This window comes from Pleurodeles waltl, chromosome 3_1 (genome assembly GCF_031143425.1).
Source record: "Pleurodeles waltl isolate 20211129_DDA chromosome 3_1, aPleWal1.hap1.20221129, whole genome shotgun sequence".
Classification (NCBI taxonomy): Eukaryota; Metazoa; Chordata; class Amphibia; order Caudata; family Salamandridae; genus Pleurodeles; species Pleurodeles waltl.
In genome coordinates, this window is record NC_090440.1 from 745,359,233 (window position 1) to 745,386,929 (window position 27,697).

A 27,697-nucleotide genomic window follows, 5' to 3' on the forward strand; every position below is an offset into this window, starting at 1 on the left:
AATTTTTACAGCTTAGGCTGTCAGTTTCATAGGAGCGGTTTTAAAGAGTGGGAGCCTGCATGCACCACATGGCGAACGGTGTGAACAAGTTACTTACCCGTAATTATGGAGCCCCCAAGCCCCGTGGTATATGCAGGTTACCACTCAGCCCTCTCTACCTTCTCTAACGTCTTATGTGCCTTATTCGCCCTGTGGTGTTTGTTTCAGGGCTTGGGTTAAAGCTATGAGTGTTGAAAAGATCACACTTTCCCAGGGGTTTGGAAGATGATGGAATGTTGGGGAAAATTAGAAAGGAGATTATGCTTACCTGTTTTAATGGTACATATCTATTAATGTAATGAATGTAAATAGAGACAAAGGTCCATTTCATTTATTTTTTTACCTGGGATACTTCAAAGAATGGTAACTTGCATACACCACAAGTCTTGGAATCCATAGTTACTGTTAAGTAACTTGTTCTTCACTTTCATAGGACAAACAAAGACTTCAACACCAGCATCGCAAATTCAGAGCTGTCAGCGGATAACGCATCCATTCCTTCCAATGGACAGTCATACTAATTATAGCAATGGGGGGCCGTCTCGGCAGCAGCTATATTCTCAACAGTCTGAAGCTATGAAGATGGACATTACTGTGTCTTCAAAACGTTTGCAGCAGCAAGAACTGACCTCAAAAGATAACTTTATACAACCCAGTCAGTATGATTTAAAAAACAAAGTTGTTTCTTTTGGTTCAGTGTGTTTTCCTGAGTCCCTGCTCCTTACTGATAAACGGAATACCATCTCAAATACTAATGATAACCCTGCAGCTACAGCTTGTCGGGTGGCCACACAGGAGTTTTCTAAAGCTGCTTCTAACAATGGAAATATGTCTGTGGAAAACAGGGATGATAAAAAAAATCACTTTGAGTTAAAGGTTAGACAAGTGTCTCCAAGCCATACTCGTCCACAACCAGCTCTTTCAGACCATGAAAAGATAAATGCAATCTTTAAGAAAAATGGACATGTCTCCATAAACATTTCACCAGTCTCTACAGTAAAGTCAAACAGTCTAACTACTGATAAACACACTGAAACAAATGACTACAGTGTTCCAAGTGAAACATGCTCTTCAACTGGTAAACATGGCAATAAGGAGCAAGTGCATACTTCTGCCACCATTAAGAGACAGTCCAACACAGGCCAAATGATTGAGGAAGACAATTGTGTTCAGAATGATGCATTCAATAAAACTAGAAATCAAAACCTTTTATCTCATGGCAGTCATCTAAAGGAAGAAACTTCTGTACGAGATAATAAGCTTAACACAGGTGCTGATTATGGTAATGAAAATAAAGTTTTACCATTGGTAAACATGGAGACCAAGCCATGTGGTAATTTGGGAACAACAACAGATCATCAGAGCAAAGACACAATCCAAAGCCAACTACAGAAAAATCAAGAAAGTGCACATTTTACAAATGAACTTTTCTCCAATGATGAAAATGTAAACCAGAAAGAGAAGAATGAGTTACTGTTCAAACGACAAACATCTAAGGGAATTGACTTAAGTCTGCCATATTCTCCAGATGATATTACAGACAGCTATCTTGACGGTTCTCAACATCAAGAAAGAATAAGACAAAAAATTAAAGAGGTAGAAGAGCAGCAACCAGAAGTTAAGTCTGGATTTATTGGTTCTTTCTTAGATTTTCTAAAAGACGAACCAAAGCAGCCATTTTCCCCTCCTCCTGCTAAAGAGCTGAATCAGACTAAGCGCCCAGCTGCTCCAGTACTGAGGGCCCCCTTTTTACAACATGTGGCTTTTACAAATTTGCCATTGATGACTCCTGTTGCTCCTCTTGGTATTGAGAGTACAGAAACATTGAATAAAAAGGAAAGTGGGCTTAAGGAAAATTTGGAAACAGTACCTTCATTTTCTTCTTCTCGTGAAGATTCTGGAGGAAGTCGTTCTATGCGGAAGAGCATGCCAACAGCATTGTCTGCTATAGATGCTTCTTCTGAAAAAAAGAAAAAAGCAGGTAAAGGAAATCTGTTGAATACTTTTAACATTGTTAATGCAGTTTATTTTCTTTTGACTTTTGGATAAACTGTTCCTGTTTAATAAAAGGCATTAGTCTAAGCTTTAGTAGGGCTCAGAGCCACCCATTATGAAAGGTAAGTTTGTCATGAACCTCTCATGTTGTCTAAATTACTCATCTTGAGAGTTCAATTTAAGATATTCGTAACTGATGAAGTAGCTGAAAAAATTGAATACACCTGCAACATTAAATGTACTTCATTTGCATTGCACTCAAAAGGCAAATAAAAAAATATACCCAACTTTTAAAGTATCAAAAAATGTACAGGATTGCATGCTCTTAAATTCTGACAATGAAAAGAAAAAAGGCCAAACAGTCTGTAATTTCTGTTTTCTGGAAAGCTGTGGAATAATGTTTCCCACCACAATTTTCTTGTTCAGCCCAGATGACATCAGGCTTCTGTAATGTACTGATTAGCAAAAACAATCTCAAAATTCCTACAACTGATAAGCTAGAGCTGTAGCAGTGTGTATAAATACAGTGCAAGCGTGAGACTAGGCAGTGCCTCTCAATTGTGGAGTAGGTAGAGAGATTGGTATGATGATTGGCCCAGCAGTCTTTTACTAAAGATGTGTGTATGGGTTTGTACTACTGAAGTAGTTGTTGCAAAATCCTGCATCTTTAAAAGCTTTAAGTTTTTTAACTGATCAGAAATATTTTCTGGCCTGTATCCCAAGTGTTTTGCTTTTTTTGTTACAGGCAGCCAGATGCTTAATAAAATTGATTACTTGCAATACTTTTCACAAGAATCAGGGATACTGTAACTATGGGAGTAAATCTATTTGCTTATTATGGTTCTCCTTACTAATATTGCTAATGCTCTTGTGGTAGTCAATGTCTGCCTCCACAAAAGAGTTGTTAAACTCGTCCAGCAGAAACATGAGCGATCACTTTAAGGAGGCACTCTTAGCTACAGTATTTAATCTCCGCTCTGCATTCTAACCAAAGCGCCAAGCCAATAGTTCCAGAGCTAGTCTTTCTTCAGGTAGTTCTTACTGTGTCACTGGGTTTGATGTGAATGTTCAGCAAGAGCACTTACTCCTTAATCATCCCAGTATGTCTTACTACAAAAGAATACTCCAACTATAGCAGCAAAAGTAATTCTACAAGAATCGCTTCCTGAGGGCTCATATTGTTGACTGAGATATCAACATCAGATTAAGACAGACGCCAAGGGTCATCGCATACCTCAAAAGGCAATAAAGATGTGCCGAAGAAGGAGACATTTTTATAGAACTTCTTATCTAACTGTGAAGAGAGGGCATCTGATTTTCTTCAGTGGGAAATTAGCATGATAGTAGAAACCGGTATAACACTTTTTCATGAAGTAAGGAATCAGGAATTTTCCAATTCTCCAGATATCATCATCTTGTTTTGTCTTTTTCAAATGAGCTATGCCTTTTCTATCTATACCCATCTGTATCTATCTTTATAAATATATATCCTTCAATAAGATGACTTAAGATAATGTTGACACAAGGAAAGTGAAAAGTTACTCTATATAAGAATGGGAAAGTTTTTTGTTAAATATTTTGTCATACAAAAGAAAGTAATAATGGGATTACAAGTGATACAGGATGGGCCTTTTGGCCAGGACCTTACCAGTTGCTAGAGTAAATTGTTTCTGTTACCTTGTCTTATAGTTCTACTTGTTTTCGACATCTGTAGGATGTGCTCCTAGAATGTTCTAGGGACTGTGCTGGCAAGCTGCCATGGCCAGTGTAAGGTGCTACTCCTTGGTTTGAGAGAAGTTCCGGTGTTGATAAAATACACTTGTTGCTGTTCAAGGACACATCATAAATGCACTTTCCCAGATTCAGCCCAGCATGGTTCTGTGGCCCTCTCTAGTCCACAGAAATTCCCCAGGGCATAGCGCTTAGCTGTCACTTTCCTCTCTACTGCAAACTTTGTTATTTATCCTGACAAGAGTTCTGGTCTCCTGGCTTTAGGGCATGCTGCAATCCTGGATGAGGATTCAGAGTTATTCTCCAAAGCAGTTTCCTCCACTCTTCTGTATATAATTGGACGATGGACTTTGAGTGATGGCACTTTTGTTTTTGGCTCATTTTTTCAGTTTGCCAGAAAAATGCATCTCACTCCATGCTGAAAGCACACATTTGGGTTTCCATTCTCTTTTAGTATTCCCTTACTAGTATGTCCATTTATTTACCTGTGGGATTGAACTCCCCTGTACTTCTCCTTGTCTTACAATGAAGGTTTCTTGTACTGGTTCTTCATCATTTTCTAGATCAACCGGTTTTATCCCCACTAGAGATGACCTTAAGTAGATTTTCCTAAATGTGTGCAACTCTTTCATGTACTGATTAACTTGCTAGACCAGGATCCCTACTTCAGTTAAATTGTTCTTTACTAAAGTATTTCTTCTATGGCAGGATCTTTTTTCTGTTTTGATATGTTTGGCAAGAGATACATATCTTATAAGATAGCAGCTGCTTGCATGTATCTCAGCAACGACTAGCGTCACATTCCATTCCATAATTTATTTTCTCCCTGTGCCATTATAGAAGAGGACCAGCCTTTTTGAAATCAGCCTTTCTTTGCTCCAATAGGAACATCCCAGCCCAAACTGGCAGGCCATTTCCTATCTGAATATATGTGGGGCCTCAGCAGTGAAGTGTTGTTTAATTTATGTGGCATAGAATGCAGGGGATCCATACCCGACCATTTCTGTTATGCTTAGTACGCCTCACTGAGACATACAAAAAGGTAATGAGTGAAATGCTGAAATAATTACTCCCACTTGAATTAATCTTCTTCATACTATGCCACTACAGACAGGAACCACCTTCATGAAAAATAGTCTTTGCCCTGCTACTGTGTGAATATCCCATTCCAAACTGCCAGGTCATAAGGAGGTTGAGGCTTGAACTCATGCTCACCATTCAGCATGCTGCACTTTATTTTCCTTCCTTTTGTCAAGTCTGCAAGGAAGGCAGTGGTAACCAACACCCATATGCAGAATGGTAAGTTAAAAAACAGGCTCACCGTCCCTATTTATGAAGCCTGTGGGTAAAGTTATTTTCCCTTTACGAGTTGCCCTGTAAAACCTATTTTTTATTTATGACAGTATGGTTTGGATTGCATGTTTTTTCAAGAGGGGTAGAGGTAGTTCCCTGCAGGCACTGTCAGTTATGTTTATATAGGACTGTCTGTTGTTAACACCATGTTAAAGGTTGCATTGCTGTTACGCTTGTTTAGATTAGTTCATGGAGTAGATTTCACCTACCTGTTTTATCCTGGTGAACTTGATTTACAAGATTTCCCTCCTACCAAATCACAGTTGTTCTAGGCTCTTATTATTTCCATGTCCAACTTAGAGGGACACCGCTTTTCTCCAAATTTAGCATCTCTACATCGCCTTTCAGAAAACATGCACCTTGCATTGACCTGTTTGGTTTAGGTATTTCTTTTCATTTTCTTTATTCTCTGTATAATCAATATCCTTACAGAGCATTAGTTCTCAGGATATTGTTGTGATGTTACTGTTAAAGACCTAGAAGGAAAATTGAAATAATATAAACCCTGCCTATTCATGGTTATTATCAGTTCTTATTCAATAAAAGATATTCCGACAATTTTAAAATTATTTTACAGGCATACTTTGGCTCTATATCCATATTTACAGGTCTTTTAACCTGTGACATCCTGTTTCCCTTAATTCCTGAAATGGGAAAGAGTTTGGCTTTCTAATCGTGTCAGACCTTATTAGCCTGTTAATCTTGTAACTAATACAAGTAGGATAAACCTGAAATAACTGTTTGTTTTCTGATTGACAAATGTGATCCCTTGTCTGGGAGCTTGGTGTGCTGCAATTTGGAAGTTGATGAGGTTTCTCAGTGTCAGATCAGTTGATCATCACCGATGTAGTAATTTATTGATTTATGTTGTGTTGACCTGCACGCCCCCACATTCCTGTCATCTACTGGTTTCAAAGAATGAGCCCTCTACCACCGTTATTTTTTTTTTATTTTTTTTATTATGGTCAGATATTTGACCCATCTTTTCTTGTTTTGGAGGCTATTGCTGAGACTGAGTGGTGATGCCAATGACGTGTTTGGTCTTCCCGGGTCTAGCTGAGAGTGGAGTTCTCAGAGTCTCATGGATTTACTCGGCCTATTGCTGAGACTGAGTGGTGATGCCAATGACGTGTTTGGTCTTCCCGGGTCTAGCTGACAGTGGAGTTCTCAGAGTCTCATGGATTTACTCGGCCTTGAATAGCAAAGTCCTTAAAGACACATCATGCTCTGTCCTTAAAACGTATTATAGATGAAGCTGGGATTCTCCAACTAGGCACATTTTCGCTTATTTTTCTGGCTGACAGCAGCTTACTGTGATTTGCACAAAATAAGTTTCGTTTCAGATTAACATTGAGTAACTTGTTTTACCATTTTTCAGTTAGTAATTAGCAACACTTCACACCACAGCTTAATAATATGCTTCCAACGAGAGCATAGCATTAGCTTTGTACATGAAGTCTGCAATGAGCTGAATGTCACTTTATGTGCTCATGGCATCACCCACACTCGTTAGACACTTTTGTTCAGCTACTTTTTTAGGCACCTGTGCATTTTAAAGAGACCTTAACCACACTCCTTTCAGTACCCAGTCTTAGTCTTCATGTCCCTTGACTAATAGTTTAGTAGCACTAAATTCGGCAATTTTAAAATCTGGCCATCTAGCCAGACTGTTGTTTTTCCCCCAAAAATAATTTTGCTTATGGTCGGTGGCTTCATTCCAATTGTCTCCCTTCACTTTTAGTGAAAGCACAAAGTCTGCCTTTCTCTTCAGATTTGTTCTGCGTTCCGTGTATCATCTATTCTTGTTGCATTTGTCACCCTAAGTGGGAAGAGTATACCCAGACGTGGGTTTAGTGCTCGCTGTGCCACCAGATTCAAGATAGCTTGGCTGATGAGGGTTGATACCCAAAAGCAGTCCCAGGGTGCTCGTTTCTGGTCCAGGGAAGACCTAGCTTGGCAGTTCGGGCTGGACTGTTCCCATGGGGAGCAGGGTCAAGACTGATTTGCATATGACGGAGTCCAAACTGGAATAGCATGACGAGCAAAAAAAACTGATGGATTAAACCCAGATCTGTGACTTTGAGGGGGGATGGGGGGGAGTGTTTGGTGAATGATCAATTTGTTCCGCATTCCATCCATCTGTTATTTTTGCATTTGTCGCCATAAGTGAGAAATGTACGCCCAGGAGTGGTTCCATGCTCGCTAGGCCACCAGATTCAAGGTAACCTGGGTGATGAGGGCTGACACTTTGAAACTAGTCCCAGGATGCTTGTTTCTGGTCCAAGGAGGACCTGGACTGTTTCCGTGGGGAACAGGAGCAAGACTGATTTGCATATGGCTGCGTCCAAGCTGGAATGGCATGACGAGCAAAAAAAATGATGGATTAAATCCAGATCTGTGACTGGGGGTGAATGTTTGATTTGTTCCCCATTCTGTCCGTCATTGGTTCTTTCTCTTCAGTGACACACATGGTTCAAAGTGTATTTAATTGTATTTAATTTTTATGTTAACTTTAAATACAGACCATTTATTTTCATTACACTTTAGGTGCCCTACTAGATGATGATTTATTTTCCGGCCTCTTTTTAAAGTAGCTGCCCTAAAGTTTTTAGGTAAGATTCTAGCCGCCTGCAAATTTAGTGCTTGGGTAGGTGGTGATTTACTTCAAAAAGTGATGATAATAAAGCTAAAACATATTACTATTAAAACAGCTGCTTCAGTGAATGTTTTTTCATTTGACATTTTATTGCCAGCGTATGTCAGCCACTTTCAGGTGACTTCATGTTTTAATTTTTTCTTTTTCTTTTTATTTTGTGGCATATGCTTGCAATGGCCAGACTTCTTGGTTTTGCCAATAGTTGTTATAACCTAGCAAATTGTCAGCAATACAAGTTGCTCATTGGTAACAGTACACAATGCCCTATGCTTGTGAATGCTGATTGTTAGACCAGCCTTTAGCATCGCCAGCCCATCATCTCCAGGCGTGCATGCTTCTTTCAGAGACCAGCAGTCTTATCCCTCTTTTTACTGAAGGAGCAGTGTTGAAGACCAGTGTTGGTTGCCAGTCTGTACTGATGCTTATGTGGCAGTCATATTATAGGCTAGTTTGATGGCTTTGGTGATAGTAAAAGCCATGACCAGTGAGTCTTGTTTATTCATGCTTTATTTTGGGCAAGATTAGGAAAGGTGACTGCTGAAACTAAGATCATGTCACATTTCTTCATCTAGTGTCTATCTGAAATTGAACTGACCCAACCCAGAGTTCACCTCTTTCTTGATCTAATGATGCACAATTAGTTCGGACAATTGAAATATCTTCCCCTCCCTTTTAAGGCAGCCTAGACTTCAATTTATATCGCTTAAGTTAAAGCACATAATTCACATGCTTCTGGCTACTGAAGTAGTGTAACATATGTAAATGTATGTACTTGTATGTATATATACATATATATAACTTTTGCCCTTCTGTTTAAATTGAAGCAACCTCATTCCCTTTGGTAAATTTAATACCACTTTCCCGTTTTGCTCACGGTCATATTTCCTTAATCGTAACCCTTTATTGTATTTAGCATAGGCACTCTTAGCAGTATATTCAATAGTCCTTGCAAATCATTGGAAGTACAGTAGTATTACTGCTTGTATTAACATTGCGATACAATTTTAATTAGATAATCCTTTTGGGTTGACACAGACTTCGGGAAGGATTTTATTTGCCAGTGCACCTCCTTTAAATCTCAGTTGGAGATTTAAACCCTGAAAAAAATGGAAGCTCCTTCTTTGAGTGTAATGAAGACAGTAGGCTTGTAGTTTGTACTTCCAACCTACGTACCAGGAAATTACCTTTTTTCAACCACCTCACTGTGTTTGGCTGTTTTGAAAAAAAAAAGTTTTTTTTTTTTTTTTTTTTTTTTTTTTTTAAAATTAATCCTTGGCTCCACAAGTGAGCTGTGTACTGCTATAGTGAAACTTTTCTCCAGTAACTACTGATGACCTCTTGCTTGCTCCCTCACTCTTGATCTTCTATGCACAAGTTATCTATGTGATCCTTTTTCGAAGACTTATCTATATATATATATATATATATATATATATATATATATATATATATATATATATATACATACATAGATACATGTTGAATTGATACTGCATCAGATCCATCCGGTGAGAAACCTCTAAGTTATCACTAGTCTTTGAGCTCATTTACTCATACTCCAGGGGTATCTTTATTGGCACTCATTTCAGATAGTTTGCTGGAAAGCTCTTGTTTGGCTGGGAGGATTTCACTATATCTATATATATATATATATATATATATATCTATATATATATATCTATATATATATATATATATATATATATATTGCTTTTGTTTTTATGGGCGTGCCAATAGGTCTGCAAACGCTGTACCCTTGTAGCTTATAGGGACCTGGGTCCTTTTATGGCCCCGGTGATTGCCTCAACATACAAACCTCTGGATTCTTAGCCAGTCATGCTATTACATGTTTCCATTATCTTTCTTGCCTCTGCTTTCCACTCTTACAGTATTAGTATTTTAGACCTTATATTTATGCTGCAGGCACACTGGCCAACCAGAAGATTAGGTCAGCCTCCTAATGATCGGACTGTTAGGTCTGCTTTGTTTATAGCTATTCTCTGTGTCTTTTAACTACACGTTTGTTTCCCCCTGGTCCTCTTCTCTGTATAGTCTGGTTCCCCCTTACCACGGGTCCTTGTATTGCTTGTAATTGCTTATGTTGAACATCAAGGGGATAAAAACTGTTGTGATTATACTGAAGAAGATCCACCTGTTTCTGGAGGAGCAAGACACAGAGATAACTTAGCATGGTAAATTATGGTATTCCATGTTTCCGTCCTCTGTTGTTGGGTCTTGATATGAATGTATATTGTCTTCCTCTTTAATAGACCTTGCTATGTTTTTGCAGATTGGGAGGGTAGATATGCATGTTTGTTGTTGGTCACTGAGCTCTCTTCCTGTGGGGGTATGCCCCAAACCTTGATGATTTTAGATACTTAGTAGAGATGGTGGTCCTGCTTTAGAAAACCTAGAATACTCTCTTTTCATATCAAGAGATTGCTAGCTTCTAGGTGTTGCATCAATTGAACTTATTGGAAAAGTGGCACTAGTTCCACAGTTGGAAATGGGTAATTAATTGTATTCAAAATGCCAAGACTCAATCTCCTTATAGATTTTGCTATCAGTGAGCCATATGTTTCAAGTGGAATACATTGACTGATAAACCAAAGGAGATGTCCCACTGACTTGAAGGTAGAAGACAGGAGAACTGCCAGCTTAGCACTGCAGGGAACGATCGATCATACCTTAAATGATTTCTTTGAAGTTAACAATTGATTGCCTAAGAGCTTGGGTACTTTCAGAAGGCTTTGAAGACAACAACCAGTTGACACTCAGTAATCCTGTCGAATGCCATTGGCAAGTTGCTTTCTTAGAAACATTAGCAAACTAGAGAAGGAAATGGTGAACTTCCACAGAAACATAGTAACTGATCAGAGCACAGAGAATGAGTCAGTTGATAAGTTGAGGGAACCCTTAAAGGTCAGTGATGACCTAGGGAAGGATAACTTGAATACATGTGATTTATCCGGACAGTGAGAAGGATGAAGTTGGTGTCAGTCTACCATGGGTATTTAGCATGAATGTGGGTGACACAATTAATTGTAACAGTGAGTATGCGATTAAGGGAATATTTAGACTCAGGCTTGTATTGACCTAAGAGGTAGATTTATGTGCAAAAGAAAGGTAACTATGCCATCTATTTCAATGCCCACCTCTGTGCAGAGATTTAATTCCTTGTGTGCCCAGAAGCAGTGACATTAATTGCTTTCAATATGACAGAAGTCACATTAACTCATTCATGCTTTTCCTGTCTCATTTGCTTTGAATTGCTTGGTGTTCATCATTGAGCCCTTAAAACCCTGAGCTATTGAAGTTGCCGTTTGATTACAGATGTATAGCCCTTTAATATGTTTATGAAATGTACATGTTTTGAAAATGTATTTTTATATTTTTTAATACCTTGTTCTACCTGAAATGCATAATAACTGATTGACCCAGCAAAATAAATCCCTGTTGTATTAAATAATGTTACCATGTGTTATGTGTAGAATTCTGTGCTTCATAATGAATACGACCCCTGTTTGGGAAAGCTTTTCTCAATTGTGGTGCATGTTCACTTTCATTGCAGTCTGACCAAAGAAGTCATGATTGAGGGATGCTACCCCAGGCGAGCCTATTCAGCAGTAAAAGAAGGGTGTGTCTCCTAATGTTGCTATAATCGGCTGTAAATTTGAGGTCTATCAAAAGTCACTGCGCAGGCTTGAATTCATGCACTTTAGTGCTCTAATAGTCCCACTAGTAGTCTATATTAGTCTATTCCTTCCCCCCACCCCCAGTCAGACACTAATATTCTGAGGCCCTGAATCGTTCCATTTGTACGAAATATCAATTCAACCTATTACCAGTCCCAGTGCTAGGAGGAGTTTAATGCGCTCACTCACCACAACAATCCTCAGATCCCTAAAAAGGCCTTCTTCAGTTCTGTGCAAATCTTCTAGTTAGGTACACCACTCAGAAAGTCACACCTTTGTCCTTGGACCTCGGCAAATCTCCAGGCAGACCCAAAATTAAGGAGATATTCTTTCTCTTCTTTTCCATATTTCAGTCATTGTCGTTTGCAACAATCCCATTTTAAACGGATTTGTTCTAGGGAGGTATTTGAGTTATTTCAACCAAAGATTCAACAGTATTGACACCTTGCACCAGTATACCAGTGCTTCCTTCTATTCCTGTTCCTCCATCTCTACGCCCTTATGCTTTTGGTTGTTAATTTTTGCTTTGTCTCTATTTTATGTATTATGACTTGTGCCTCTTAGGACCATATACCATATTATTTCTTCTCTGCATATATAACTCTCCAGTGAATGCTTTGCTTGATTTGTTTAAAAATAAATAGATGCCCAAACTTGTTCTTATCTGGCAGCCGCCCACTTCTGTCACGGGTGCAACTGTCTATGACCATTGGACACCATGTTTTCTGCGCAAGCACTTTTGTGTGTACTTTAAATAACAGTGATGTCTGTGCTCAAAAACATGGAATTCTTCTATTTTTAGAAGGACTCTTGGTGTTTTAATGTTTTTTATGGAAAAGTCGTTGTAGTGTGGTGCAAATTAACAGGGAGTGGAAGTGGGGCTGTGATATGGAGGGACATGGGATGAGTCTGTAAAAACTATTTATTTTAGGTTGTAATTTTGAGTAGAATAGTGTGTTATTTTCTGATGAGGCGTGAGCATGTGTGTAGTGTGGGGCAAAGTGGTCAGTGTGGAAATAGGATTTGGAACGGGGCTAACTTATCTACTGTCCAACGTTGTAGGTTGTATTGTGTGTCATTGCCTTCTAATGAGAAACTATGGTTTGGGGCTGGTTGTAGGTAGTTGGTGAGAAAGATGGCGTATGTAAGAAGATGGAGGCAAGAGGAGTGATGGGTGTAAAAAAAAAAAAATAGGGGATAAAAGACTGCAAGAAAGTGAGGTCAGGTAGAGGGTTCAATAAAGAGGGTAGGGGTATATAAAAGTGCAGGAGAGAGGACAGAAAAGGGCAAGGAAGAGAGAAGAGGAATGCATGATGTTTTTTATGAGAATTTATTATGTTGAGTTTTAGTGAGTATGTGAGATGTGGCAAGACTATAGTGTTGTGATGATGGGTGTGGTTGGCAAGTTTAGAATTTAGTGAGCAAGGGATGAAGGAATGATGGAGCGTGATGAGAATGTGGACTTATGCTGTTTTGGAAGTACATGGTCATGACTGTATTTGTTATCACCCAGGATATAGTGAGACACTGCTGTTGTAATCACGAGGCCCTGCAGGATGCAAGTTTGAATATTTTTTATTATGAGTGAGCACTAGTAGGTGTGGAGAATGCTGGGTTTAAAAAGAAGAGGGTCACTGAGGGTGAGTTGACCATGTGAGACGTGAGTGTGGGCGATAATGTGGGAATACATGTAATGAGTGGGCTTATAGGTTGCAAAGAATTCACTGTGATGGCAGAGGATGTGGCTTGACAAGGTGAGGGGTTTGATCCAATAACTCTAGCAAAGCATAAGCGGGAACTGCTTTGTACATGGAAAAGAGGAGAGAGTTAGAAGTTGTGGGGGAAGGGTAGAGGAGGTGAAAAAGTAATTGCAGCAGGGAAGAGGAGCAGTGGGTGATTGCACGCAGCGACTGAGTAGGGAAGTGAAAGTTGTACAAATGAGAGAATGAGCAGAGAACGAGGAAACATTGAAGTTGTGTAAAGGGGTAGGAGAAAAGGTGGAGAGGAGGTCAGATAAGATAGAAGTGGGGAGAAGTAGAAGATGCAAAAAGCATCATGAAGTGAGAAAGGAAGGCAAAGACCAGCATAGTGGGTGAGGCAAAATATTGGTGAGAGAAAGACAGATGATAGGAGGTCTGGAGAAGAATGGTTTGAGGGACCAGGCAGATGAGAATAATATAGGAGTGTGAGAAAACGTGGAAGGGTGGCAGCATGAGAGGTGATGTAAGTATCAGAAGGGGTAGCAAAGAGACAGATAAAGATGTGATGGTTATTGTAGAATTGTTAGAGAGGAGCACAGAGGTAGAGGCAAGAGAGGAAATGGCGAGGTGAAAAGTGAGGAGGGGTGAGGAAGATGAGAATACAGGAACAAGGAAGATGTTAGAATGGAGTTTTGGTTACGGCCCTCCAGCCGGCAGAAAAAAGCTTTGAAAATTGCGAGCCTTGGATTAGTCAAATCCTCAAGCTTGTGGTGAGACATTACAGTGAAGCCCTCTGCTAGGTGGGATGTGTTTCAGTACAGAGATGTTTATGCTAGAGTGGAATCTGAAGGGATGGATATTGTTTTTATCCAGGAGTCACCCTTGATGATGCACTGTGTGGGATGGTGGACTTTTGGCCATTGTGATGGAGATGGTATGGAGGATTGAACATGAAGCAGTCTTTTCAACTCCAACATAATTGAGGCGGCCTGTTTTCCTTGCGTGTATTAGGGTCCATGACACCCTTGCAACTCCTCTAGACATTTTCTCTCTATTAATGAAAACAAAAAAAGTGCAGAGTTTGATGTAGTATCCTACCTGAGATACAGTACAGGGTCTGCTGTCAATAATGCAGCATTCATACTATATTTTTAACAAACTTTATTGAGTTTTGTCATCTTACATCATTTCTAGTTTGCATGAGAACATTTATAATGAAACATCGAGCAGCAGTGTAATATGTGATTGAGGTATTTGATTTACTGCTCATGATGTAATGAAAATGTACAGAGGTTTGATACATTGCGTAAACAATGATCCTGGATCCTATGCTGTTATATCATTAAATCAGTAAAAATCTAAACATTACAACAAAACTTTCCCCGTAGGTCTGGGAGTATAGGATGTAGCCTCTTCACCAGCACCTTGCTTAATATTTTATATTCTGTTGATAGTAGTTTGTAGGAAGACATATCTTCCAGATCCCGGCTGGGTTTGAGTAAGGACGTTACCAGGGACTGATGGGTTGTGGGGGGAAGGGTGCCTAGCTCTAATGAGGTATTATACAGATCATCTAAGTGTGGTACCAGGCGGACAGTAATGGTGGTATAGAATTCAAAGTGTAATCCGTCTAATCCATGAGTTTTATTGCGAAGAAGTTATAATATTGAGCTTTGGATTTTGTCTTGTGTTAATTGGGGAGGGGGGGAAAAGGGGGCTCATGTACCGCACATCGTGGCCCTGGCACTTGGTGTAGGCCTGCTAGAAATGTTGCAAGTGCAGTAGGGGATGGAGGTGGGCAAGGTCCATAAGGATGGACACAATAATCTCTGAAAGCATTGTTAATATCTAGCTGTGTCATCTGTCTGGTGCCTGTGAAAAGTAGGGTTAATTCTAAGGAATAAAAAATGTCTTAGCTATCGTAACAGAAGGTTTCAATTCTATTAAGGACACAGAGGCGAGGTTTATGCTTAAATCTTTCTTTCCTTTTTATTAACAGCAGAAGTTCAAAGTAACCACAAAACTACAACAACCAGTGAGTGCTTCCTAATAGTCCTATAAAACGCTCTGCACTCAAGCACTTCCTCTTTCTTGACGTGAGGTGAAAATTGTGTTAGAGTCATTCGCATTTACTGGTGTCATTTCCTAGATGTGAACGATGAGAGACTCTATTTAACAACAATCCATATAAGCATTTCTTATTTGTTGTAAATAACTAGAGAACGTTAATTATGGGGAAAAACAGCATTGTATTCAATGAGAAACCGTCATCCTACATACAAATTCCAGGAAGAACAATAAAACATCAGTCATGGATAAAATTGCATTTGTATTCAACGAAAAATCATCATTCTATATAAGGAACAAACAGTTGAGTACTTGTAACCATGTCACCAACATTTTTTAATTATTACATAGGACATTTTTCATTCTATGTCAGGATGGAGGTCAGGATTATGCTCGTTTAGAGCTTATCTTCCACCCTGGGCGCCATGTCGATTACTGGTTTGAAATAAAACCTTTTGAACATAGATGACAAATCGGCTGCATTAATGATATCCTCTAGCCTTGCCTCTAAGGAAAAAGCTTTAGAGGCCATCACCATTCTAACTGAATGAGCCCCAAACCCTGCCACATTGATTCCTTCCTCCTGCATAATCTGTCGTACCCATCTGGCTATGGTAGGGGACTAGACAGCTTTGAAAGGTTTCCTAATAGATATCAACAGCTGCTGTTCCCCCGAAGAATGTATATCCTCTGTGCCCTGCTCATACGCCTTAAGGCATCTCGCCACACACAGTTCAGGAACTTTATCGAAAGCAGAGTAAGATATAAATCGGGAGTCTGTTTTTGTTTGCCTGGAGATATGGAGGGTTACCCAAAACCCATCTTGAGATGTCCAATGCCCGAACCTCCGAGACTCTACTGCAGGAAATGAGGCACAGTAACATTGCTAATTTGGCTGACAGTTCTCTTCTCAAAAGGTATTCATTGGGCTGCCAAGACTGGAAGAGGTTGAGAACTGTGTTGACATCACCTAAGCACCTCGCAAGAGTTTACAAACCAGGGGATGTCCTCCCATTGGAAGATTTTGAATGGGAAAATGACCTGCTGATATAGCGGAGTGGTACGAATTGACCGTGCAATAGGCCATACCCTTAGATGCAAACAAAAATTAGGAAAGGGACAACATCGCACCCCACGGGATGTTCTTTGTGTTGAAGACACAAAGAAACCCATTTTGTCTATGCAGATTTATATCTTTTAGAGGTTCTGCCCTCCCAGGCCACGGCCAAACGTCTATCAGCGTCTAATGAAAGGCCTGGGCCTCTGCATCTTTACCTGTAATCCTCCACGCCATGAGAGGAAGATGGCCTTGAAGGACTAGCAGATGGCTCTGACCCAGGGGATCCTTTAGAATATCTGGATCTGGGGGAAGAGGGATTGGAAAATCCCAATTAATTTCCAGAAATACTGAAAACCACACTTGAGATCTCCAGATGGGTGTGATCACCACCACTTGTACTTCTTGTCTGCACACTTGGGCTGCTAGGCGTGTGGTCATAGCAAAGGGGGAAAGGTGTATCCCTTCTCTTTTGACCAATTCTGAACAAATGCATCTGTTTCCAAGGCCTTTGGATCCGCTTTCCAGCTGACATAGCGAGGCACTTGGTGTTTCTGCCAAGACACAAAAAGGTCTATAGTGAAAGGGCCTGTAACTGAATTGAGTTTCGCAAAGACCCGTGGATCTAAGCGCCACAAACTTGTATCTGGCCACTCCCTTGAGCGCCAATATGCTATCTGGTTGGAGGACCCGAGAAGGTAGGCGCTGTGACTGTTATATTGTACATCAGACAATACGCTCATAACTCCTTGGCCAGATCTGCCAGAATCTTGGATCTGGGCCCGCAATTGCTGACAAATTGTCCATTTTGTGCAAGACAGAACAGTTCACTCTATCCATGGTCCAACATTGCATGGTGAAGGACCCTGCCAAGAGTTCCAGACCGTTGATGTGAAGGGATCGTTCGTCCAAAGACTACTTCCCCTCAGGTGAAAGAATCACCACAGAGAGCCCCCCAACTGGATTATCTGGGGTCCAATGCTATGACAATATCCGGGTCAGAGACAAAAATGGCTTGACCGTTCCATGCTTCTATGTGGGATAGCCACCAGAGTATTTCGTCCTTCGCCTCCTTCCTCAGGGGACCTGTTTTGAATATGAGAAGCCCTTGAGTAAGTGGGAGATTTTTAGGCATTGAAGGGCTCTGTAGGATAGCGGTCCCGGAAAGTTTACCTGGAAAGAAGAGGCTATCTGAGTGGTTTGACGTAGAGATGTTGAGAACCTGGAAACTGTCTTTCTCAATTCCTTTCAGATTTTGGAGATTTTTTAGAGAGGGCAAACTGAGCCTTGTCCACTGAATCAATGACAAAACCCAGAAAGGTTGTTTGTCTGGAGGGAGTCAACAATGACTTTTTGATAAGAAAACCCAGGTTCTCGAGAAGAGAGATGGTGTATTGCATATGGTCTTATAATCTGTAGGGACGTTGATCTATTAACAAGAGATCTTTGAGATAAATGATCAGTCGGAGACCCCTCACCCTGAGATGCTCCATCACCGGTTTCAGAACCTTGGTGAAACACCACTAAGGGATGGCACTGAGGATAGACCGCATGGAAGGGTTGTGATATTTAAACTTGCCCTTTTCGTTGGAATTGCAAAAAACGACGAGGGGGGGGAGATGGGAATCGTGAAGTAAGCATCCTGAAGATCTAGACATACCATTTATATAGTTGGGACGCAGTAGACCATGGAGTAGATGGATACCCTCCATCTTGAAATAAGGGTATACCACCCAGTCATTGAATTCCCTCAGGTTGATGACTGGGCGGTGACCGCTGTCCCGCTTGTCCACTACAAAGAGATTGCTCAGAAAGCCCAGAGGATGCTGCGAAGTCAGAATTATTGTGGCTTTATGGAGCAGTTCCTGTACTTCTTGATCCGCGAGGTCCACCTCGGGCTGGGAAAAAAGCAAGGGACACCGGCAAGAAGGTTGAACGGGGTACCCGTAGAATTCTATCTGAAAACTGCAGATTATCTGCAGAACTCAGGTGTCTGAATTATTAGTATCCCAGTTTAGCGCAAATTGAGCAAGCTGCCCTCCCACTGGTAAGAATGTCCCCGATATCACACTCATTGGTTTGGGATCCTTGTAGCCGTCCTTGGAAGAGCCCCTTGGCGCCGCTGCCGCGTTGGCCAAGTCTAGTGGGGAAAACTTCTCTGTAACGGGGTTGCTCATGGCCTCTGTGTGGGGCTTGTCCTTTCTTGGGGGCTTGTGTGTACGGCTGGTCGAGCACCCTCCTACGACCGGCTGTGATGAAAAGGCGTGGCTGGAAGACTTTTTTGATTCAGGACTGAGCCTTAACCAAAGACGTAAAAGTGGCAGCAAACTTCAATAACTCTTTGAGAAATGGCTCCCTGAATAGGCCCCCTTGTGCTATTGCTCCAGTTTCGGTAGATGCCAGGCCCTCCAATTTGGGGTCTACCTTTATCAGCAGGGATCTACATTGTTTGGCTGATGGGGCACATTTGGCATTCCCCAGAAATGATTGTTCTCTGAGCCCATCCAGATATTGATTCTAGAGACAGGAGATACTTAAGGCTTTCACATGCTCAGCCAGTTCTCATATTTTGGTGAGGGGCCCCAATATATCTAAAGGCTTATCCTGAAAGGCCTTTCATGACCTGTCAATGTCCTTCTTTGTATCTCAAATAATTTTTTGAGGAACATAGCCGTTTTGGAGTCGATGTCTAGAGTGGAGGAGTCTTTGCCGGGAAGGGAGGGGCGTGGGCATTCTGCTCTTAATTTTGTGCAAACCTCCTTCTCCAGGCGCAGTGACATATGTGCTGACCTTGTCTGAGGGAAACCACTCCGATGAATGGGGATGGACTAGGTCATCCATATCTAGCTTGTCAGATGAACCCGTTGGGAATAGAGACTCTGAAGTAGGTTGGGTGGGCCTTCAGGGCCTAGATGGGACCGCCTCCTCATTGGAATCACCATGAGAGTCATTATCATCGGTGTCTGCCGATGGAAGAATTGGAGTCTGGTCACAATCGGAGTGTAATGCATCCAAAGACTAAGTAAATACAGGGGGAGATGGGTTCCCTGAAAACGCCTGTTTTACCCTGTCAAACGCAGCCAGGTTCCCCCCTCATATTCTGTCCTGCGCATAAGGGGACGTTGGAATGGTTGAGCACAGCCCCTGGAGGAGCCGTTCAACGGAAGAGATAGGTTAAGGGGAGTTAATGCCAGATGGAGTAAACACCTCTCCAGGGGTTCAATGGCAGCAGCCACTGCATGTTGAATAGAGGCACCTAAGGCCACGCAAAATTCATTATTAATGTGGAGGACTGATATGGTTTCCTCCTCTGTGTATTCGTCATTCCTTTTTTTATGCAATTTACCCAGAAGGTTTGAAGAAAAAAACACAGAAAAGGCCCAAAAAGCAGTGATGAGTGCCTGTTCTGGCCAAGACCCAATGTCCAAGCACTGGGTAAAGGGCGGTGGAGACCAGCAATCAGCAGCTGTGACAATCACAGGTATTATGTTAGGGCTGGGTACACCAGCAGATTTTTTTGCACCAAGTGCAGCTTAAGATGCAGTGGATGGAACAGCCTTGCCGATTTATCAGGCGATTGCCTTCATTGAACTGCACCTGGACCCAGCCCCACAGTGATCTGAATCGCTCACACGCGCTGATATGAGGAAAAAATCAAAGTAGCCCTGAGGGCCCAATGTAGACTCAAATTGGGCGTCTACCTCTGCCTTTAACTCGTCCTAAAATGCGCAACTCAGCACTACCGACCCCGTTCACGGGGTGTTGGGACTTCCAAGGCGTTGGACCTCTGGACGTTGCCGCAGGCAAATCGCCCCTTGTCTACTGGAAATGTTGCCCTGCGGCTCAGCGAGACGCACATCGGAGCACCGACCCGCCCTCGGCAAGTGAGCGGACTTCTCCGCAGAGCATGGAGAGGAAAGGAAAAACGTCCATTGAACAGTGAACTCGCTCCTGCTGAAACCTTACCTGAAATAAAAAAAAATACTCAAGCACAAATCATTTTGAGCTTACAACAAAGCAATACTCATGACAGTATTGGAGAAACGACAGGAGCTCTTATCTTTTCTCCGAGCAGGAAAGAAAGAGAAGAAGTGCTTGAGAAGACTGAGCATTACATTGGACTGTTAAAAAGCACTCATTGTTGAATATTTGTAGTTTTTCTCCCATGGTGTTCAGAGTCATGAGACAAGTATTTCATCAGGCACCCGAAGCCATAAAAGAGCTGAAGGTCGAGCTTGTTATCGCTCTTGAACGTTGGCCTTGATGCTGGTCATGATCTTGGACTCGATCTCTATATATGTTGCGCTTCTGTGCTTCATTGAAGTCCTCAAAAGAAAAAAAAAAAAAGAAAAACACAAAAGAAGAGGAAGCATGTCAGCAACTCACCTCGAGGTTGAACGGTAGGTCACTTCCATGCATTTTTGCTCTGCCGGAAACCTCCTAAGAGTCATTGTTGGGTGTTATCATCCAGCCCAAATAGACTCCTATGGCTTAGCCTCACTTTCCAGCAACAGTGGCTGATTCAAACGTCTTCCTCCATGCAGTGATGGAGAAGTTCTGGCATGTTGCCGTTCACCTTGGTACGCCTAAGGATCCCATTGGACCATTCAGCGTTCTGTTTGGATTCCTGCTGAAGGGCCCTATGCCAGCACCATTCGATCCTGCTGTTCCTTAGGGAATACCTCTGATGCCAAATAATGCCACTATAGTGTAAAGCCCTTAGCCGGTGTCCCATCAAAGGAGCTGATGCCAGCCTCAGTACCACCTGCAAAACCGTCTCCAACAAAAGACTGTCCAAATGATGTCCACGGGGATACCCAGAACACAATGGAAGAGACCAGATTTAAGCAGGAGCCCGAGCAGCACACCTTGTCTCACCAGAGTTATTGGCAGATTATTTTTGGCCAGACTCTCACTTTGTACAAATGCCAGAGATTATACCTCAAAATATGGATGACAACAGTGAGGAATACAACTTTTTACCGCCCCCCTCTTCTGACACTGTGGACTTTTTAATCCTGCCAAACTTGCGTGTGTTTAGATACTTCTCTGCAAACTGGTATGGTGTATTCCTAAGGACCAGCCCCCACTCCCTGAGATAGCTTAAGCTTCCGCTTTCGTAAGAAAGGCAATCATTGTGCTAGAATTACACCCCTTAACATTGGACTCCAGGGCTAACTTCTTGACAGAAGTTCTACAAACAACTGCCAACCAGCTTCTTCAGTGCTTCTTCAGTGCCCTTGTTGTCCTCTAGCAAGGTACTCTTGGATTTGGCAAAGGTGGCATGGGAAAACACCACTTTTTCTGCAGCTGTGAATTGCCTGCTTGCCAGAGGTACAGGTCAACACCTGGAAACCCGATCTTTCTTTTTGCAAACCCCTCATCAGAAAGCTTAGTGATGCAGGATTTTCTTGACCTAGGCAGAATGCTGGCCCATTCCCACAGCATGACCAGGAAGGGAATCCAAAAAACTATACAGTGTGGAAAAGAAAGATTTCCTCTGGCAGTTTAGCTCTCCATTCCCTCAATGCTGCCTGTCAGCTGGAAAGATACAATCAGGCCTTGAGGGACATGGCTTCAGTAGTGGTACTGAGTTTTGCCAGACCATTTCAAAGACCGTTTTGCTGTGATTAAAAATGGATGGGGTGCCTTCAGGCACATCATAAAGGCAGGTCTGGATTGTGGACTTGGTGGCCAGAGGTTCATAGTGTACTTGCGAAGGAACATGTGGCTTAGGTCAACTCAGTTGATGTGCAGGCAGCATTAATGGCTATATCTTTTGATGAGGTGCATCTTTTTGGAAACAAGTCTGGTGCCTTGAAGAAATTTAGGACCAGACGGGTGACAGCCCGATCTTTGGGCCTCTAGTCACCTGCCTCAGACTATAGACAGTTTTGGAAGTTTCAGGTCTTCTCAAGAGGATTTAATGTCCAACACCATCAGTCTTCCCAGCTAGCCCATCAATAAAAACAGCTTCTTCATCAGTACAGGGCAGAGGCTCAGGTCCATCAGTCCTCCTGCAACACTTTCAAAGCCACTTTAGCTTCCCCTTGGAAGAGCTTGTGTGGCCATTTGGAGGACTTCAGCCCTATATGGCCATAGGTTCAGGATAATGGGTCTTGCACATTTTAGAAAGGGGGTATTTCTTACCCTTCCAACAATCTTCTCCCCAGAGCCACACGTCTGTCTCTTCAGTCAAAGGAACATCTGTGAATCCTGCAGCAGGAGGTGGCAGACCTGTTGCAGAAAGGAGCAGTGGAGTTTGTCCCAGAGCAGGAAATTGGGCAGGAGTGTGAACGCATTGTACTTCCTCGTTCCCTAGAAGAATGGCTGTCCTTGTCAGATTCTAGACTTCAGGTTCATGAACTTTTATCCCCCACAAAGGACGGTTCAAGATGCTCTTTCAGAATCTGGTTCTTCTGGGACTAGTATAGAAGAGTGAATGGGGTCCCTCAAATTGCAAGATGGATAATCATGGATCGGTTATAGCCCTGCTCATTAACAGTTGGTCCAAGGAGTTCCTTCTGTAGCTGAGATTGGCGTAGGGAGGCTCAAACTGTTTAGCATCCAGCTTTTGACTCTGGGCTGCTTTCAGAAGCTTTCCCTGTAAATTCACTTTCATCAAAACTTTCCAATGGAATTGTATAGTTCAAGTTCATCATTTGCCAGAGCGTCTCCCTTTTCTTTGCGTCTGACATGAGCCTTTGGCCTGTGCTCTATTGAGCTTTGCAGGGGCCTCCCTTCTCTTGTTGTCTCCAGTGATCTCCAGTGTCAGTCCCAGCAGAGATGCAGCATTTTCCAGCTCTACGAAGTGGTGCAGTTTATTCTGGCATTCATATTCTATGCTGAAGGGGTTGGTCAATTGATACTTAATATGGTCTTTGTACTGTAGGTCTGTCACTGATTTAAATTGCAAGCGTCACACCAGAGTTGCTGCAGCAATGTCTTGGAAGAGAGAATGTTGCTCCTTGGAACAAAACTGAATCTTGTTCTTGGGCTGCCTATAGGATTAGTTCTTTGGTCTTGAAGGAATGCAGCATAGTGAGGATGTCCTGGGGCGTTTATCCTCCCCAGTTGTCGGCAGACCCACTCTGTGCACCCTCTCCAGTCTCAAGAGTTCTGAGAACACGTCCACCAATCCCCTCCTTCAGGCCACAAATCTGTATTTTGTCTTGTCTGGAGCATTTTTTTCGGTCTTCACATTTTGGTATGGCAGCCTGCAAATGCATCTGTAGCTGCCCCACTGTATTCTCCAACAGGTTCAGTCTCTGGTCCAGTTATTTGTATTTTGTTTCGAGATCAAGTGAGCGTGCGCCCACTGAGTCCACATCAGCCTGCAGGGAAGATAACCGGGAGTTAATGTCAACTTTGGAGGTTGCGAAGAAGGAGGTTAGATCTGCTTTAAGTTCTTCTGTGAGCTCCTTCTTAAAGTCACAGAGAGAGAGGAGAAAAGGTCTTCCTTTGTCAAGGTCATTGCTGCGCCGGGGCTAGGTTCCTCGTCTGGGTCTCTTGTCTCCATTGGAATTAAAAAATGTTGTTGGATACCCTGTTGGACTGTGTCTTCTTTGGCAGCACATAGGAGACCAAGGGTTGCAGGGGGCCCCTGGGGTGCAGAAGTCAAGAGGCTCGCAGTTAGGGCTGAGCAGATGAGCCTATGACAGTTCAGCTGTCTGCTTCAGGAAAGGAGGTTGAAGGCTCTAGCGCACAAATTGCCAGTGGGGAGCTATGTCGTGGTGGCGCCTATGCTTTACCCCTTGGCTCACCAAATCCCACCTCCCTGGGTTCTGTTGTGGTTCATGTCAATGGAGCGATAGTCTTCTGTGAGTCTCCCTGCCTCCTATGGCTAGCTATATGTGCCTCCCCAGATTGATATCCATGATAGGTTCACCAGCAGTGGGCCCATGCAGATGCAATGACGAAATGCAATTCAAAGGCGATCCGGCGGTTGGTGCAAGAGGCGGGGGAAGGGCCTCTGTAGCGGGATGCACTTGTGGATTAGAAGCAGGAACTGTAGTCTCTCACCCTGCCCTCTCAGTACTGTCCGATTGAACCCTAAGGCTGCAGTTTCATTTACGCACTGGCCTCAGTCCGCGCTGGTCGCCATTGTGAACTGTCAGGCATCGATGTGGTTGGACATCGATACAGTCGGTTTTCTGTGCTGAGCGGCAACCCTTGCTCTGCCTACTGCAGACAGTCTGTGGCAGCCCCGATACTCCTCACCAGGCTCCAAACACCATCAGGGCTGCTGCTCGCTCAGTTGCGGCCGCAACTCGGCCCGATCGCCGCTATGTTACTTTCTGCATCGAGGGGTGTCACATGAGCTGCACTCGGTGCTGTGCCATTAACAGAGGGTGAACAACGTGTCACTCGCATCTCCTGGGGTTACCCTGGTCTGTTCCGGTACTTAGGTGGTGAAATTGGACTTGATGAGGCCAGTGTCCTCTCAGCCTGCAAAATGCACAGCGGAGGCTCAGTGGATCACTTCCACACAGCCATGACGGTTTGCCAAGCCCCTAGGTGGTAAATATTATCTTTAAGAGTTCTACTGTTTTAAGACACATCAGCACCTGGGATAAGTTATAAAGCATTTAGTCGTAGAGGCAGCATATTTAAGACAACAAGCCATACATGTGTACCCATAACAATAATAGATAATTATCTGAGGTAGGGCATTTTTTTCAACAGTTCTGGATCCACCATGGTTAGTCATTAGACTTGTTTGGTAGGCTTCAAAGTCTTTAGAAGTCATCACCCTCGCCAACGCAATAGACAAAATGTATATGGGTCGATTTACACACTGTTGCAGTAGTAGCAGTTCGTTTAGCAAAGGCTGCAAGGTCAGAACTGTTATGAAACTGTCATGAAACTTGCAGTCACCTGATACCATGAGCACTATAACACACAAGACCAAAATAGAATGGTCTCCTAGGCAAAATAAGTTGTGGACATGGACAAATATAGTGGTTTCAATGTATTGAAGCCTTGATGTGATGTAACAAAGACAACCTGACCGGGCAGACACTTTGCAGATCCATTCCGGACTCTCACCATTACTAAAGATGGCTCTCTGATAATTTGAGGGGGCATACCTGCCCAAAGTACTTAAAGTTCCCTGGACTCCAAGGAAGCACAGCATCAGTTTGTTGGAGTTCATGACGGTACACATTTTCCTGAAATAATTTCTAATGGTAGGGAGGGGAGACAGCTCACATTTTTACAGACAACACCTCGCCAATAGTGTACCTCAATTTACAGGAATATAATTCCAGTCCCTGTCCAAGCTGTCACAGGAAATGTGGCATTAGGCAATACAGAACCAAGGTATAACACATTGCCCGTTATTCCTCACACATCATTGCACTGTTGATAAATTGGGATTTTGCTTACATGTCCTCTGATCGCCACTTCCACTAGTTACCACTTGGTAGTTCATTTCTTTAATTTAGAATTATGGACCCACATTTTTTTAAGGCCTTTACCTCAGGCCTTCCCTTTTCAATCCCAGCAGCCAGCCTGCATGCCCTTTCCTCGTACATCCCTGGCAGCACAACTCACAGCTAAGTACGGTGCCCGAGGGAGATGCCCTTAGTTAACTTGCCCTTCTGTGGCAGCTGCCGCTTCGGGGACTCCAACACACAGGGTGCGACCTCTTCTTGCCACAGGTCCTGTCTCACTAGGAACTGCAACCACAGCTGCCAGGCCAGACATCTGGCCTTACTCCTCTAATCTTTTTGGTTTTGCTGGGCCCTAGCAGCACTTTCCAAGGTGCATCTGTATCTGTAGTAAAAATTGCACTGCCTGTGCTCAGTTAAAGCTGCAGTCTGCTTCATCGCACAGCAAGACCTCTCCTATCCCAGTCAAATTAGTTTGTTTTCCGATTGATCCTTCTGGTCAGTAACTTAGAATTTATTTATGCTGGTGGCAGCCACAAGCAGCATTCCCGCCCACCTCTGCAAGTCTTACCATCTTCAGTCAGCTTTCAGCACTCTTAATCTCAATACCGTAGCCCAGGTTCTGATTTGATCAGAGTAAAGCGGCTCAACCAGTTGCCTTGGCTCTGGGGGCTGATCTCCTAGGCTAAATTAGGAAAATGAGGAATGAACGGAGTTGAGGGAGGAAATGCGAAGAACCAAGGGAGAGCCTGTGGAAGCTAACTGCAGCAAAGGGAAAGCCATCAAGTGGAAGAGGAGCGAGGTGAGGAGAAATGGGAGCGCAGATGGAAGACTGAAATGCTTACCTGCCACTGCTCGGATCATTTTATATCTTTTCAGTAGATTAATCCCTGCATCTTGTCTTTAGTCACTGCTGGGCTGTGCTGCCACCGTGAAAAACAGAATCATTCACTACAGATACTTATGGGTAGCAAATGGAAACATTGTGTCATCTACAAGAAATGGTAATATATTTGTCCCCTAATGTGCTCATGCTGACAGTTGAGGTTGACTAAAGCTGAATTAATCCCCTTTGGCACCCTTAGGTTCAATGTGACATTGTAGACCCTTTGATAGTAGCTTAACTTTTATAACTCTACTCAGCACTCCTGTATATTTATTCACTTGCAAGCTGCTTCTCTTTGGTCAAACAATCAGGATTCCAGGGCTAAACACTAAACAATGGAAATTTGCTCAGACTGCATAATATATTTCTATCAAGACTTATCAGTGTACCACTTAGATGATGGCAAAAACTAAAAAAGAAGTACTTACCAAGGAGTCATTTATCAGCCCTCTGCAGTATCTGAACCAGTTCAAATGGGTGGAGGTCCAGGTAATAACCCACCAGTGTATTCCCAGGTAATAACCCACCAGTGTATTCCCAGGTGAGCTTAATACGAATACAAACCCTCGGGATCAGGTTTGTACCACATCTGGTTGGGGACTCACTTTACCTGAGCTCCTCACCCCCAAATCTCAGTACCACCACTGCTGCTGTCTCTCGGCAAAAATGGGGATGCGCTGGCCATCTAACCCTGATGCTAGAATTACCTGAACTGTGACAGATCAGCATTCACATTCTCCTATCGCTGAGGACATAGGAGAGATTAGTGATAAGAGCCTCAGTACTTTTCTTGGAAACCCTCAACAGGCTAGATTTGGGAGACTCCCTTCCCCTTAACTACTGTCTATCTGGGCAACCCTGGGCCCTTACCAGCTGCAAACACTAATTACTCTCCATTAATCTCCATTAATCACAGAAAGTTGAATAAGGGCTCCTCTACAGATTCCATGTTAAAATAGTGTGTTGCCATGGGAGTCCTCCCTGGATAAATTACTATATCCAAACAAAGGAAAACAGCACAGAAGCTGATTTGATGAAAAAGCCAGTTATATGTATGTCATAGAATGAGCAGCATTCTTATTTAGTCAATTCCTTGGCTAAATCAATATGGAAGGCTGTTCTCAAC

The 27,697-nt window shown here is 42.6% G+C and overlaps 1 protein-coding gene across 4 annotated transcripts in view; it reads left to right on the forward strand.

The window, feature by feature from the left end:
* QSER1 (glutamine and serine rich 1) overlaps positions 1–27,697 on the forward strand; it is a 564,431-nt gene that overhangs the window by 178,766 nt on the left and 357,968 nt on the right. For 3 of the 4 annotated variants that reach the window (XM_069223515.1, XM_069223516.1, XM_069223517.1), the window contains exon 5: positions 473–2,020. The exons of the other annotated variant lie outside the window; for it this stretch is intronic. In XM_069223515.1, coding sequence (XP_069079616.1) covers positions 473–2,020 — 1,548 coding nt within the window. The remainder of the gene's footprint in view (positions 1–472; positions 2,021–27,697) is intronic. 4 annotated transcript variants of the gene reach the window in all.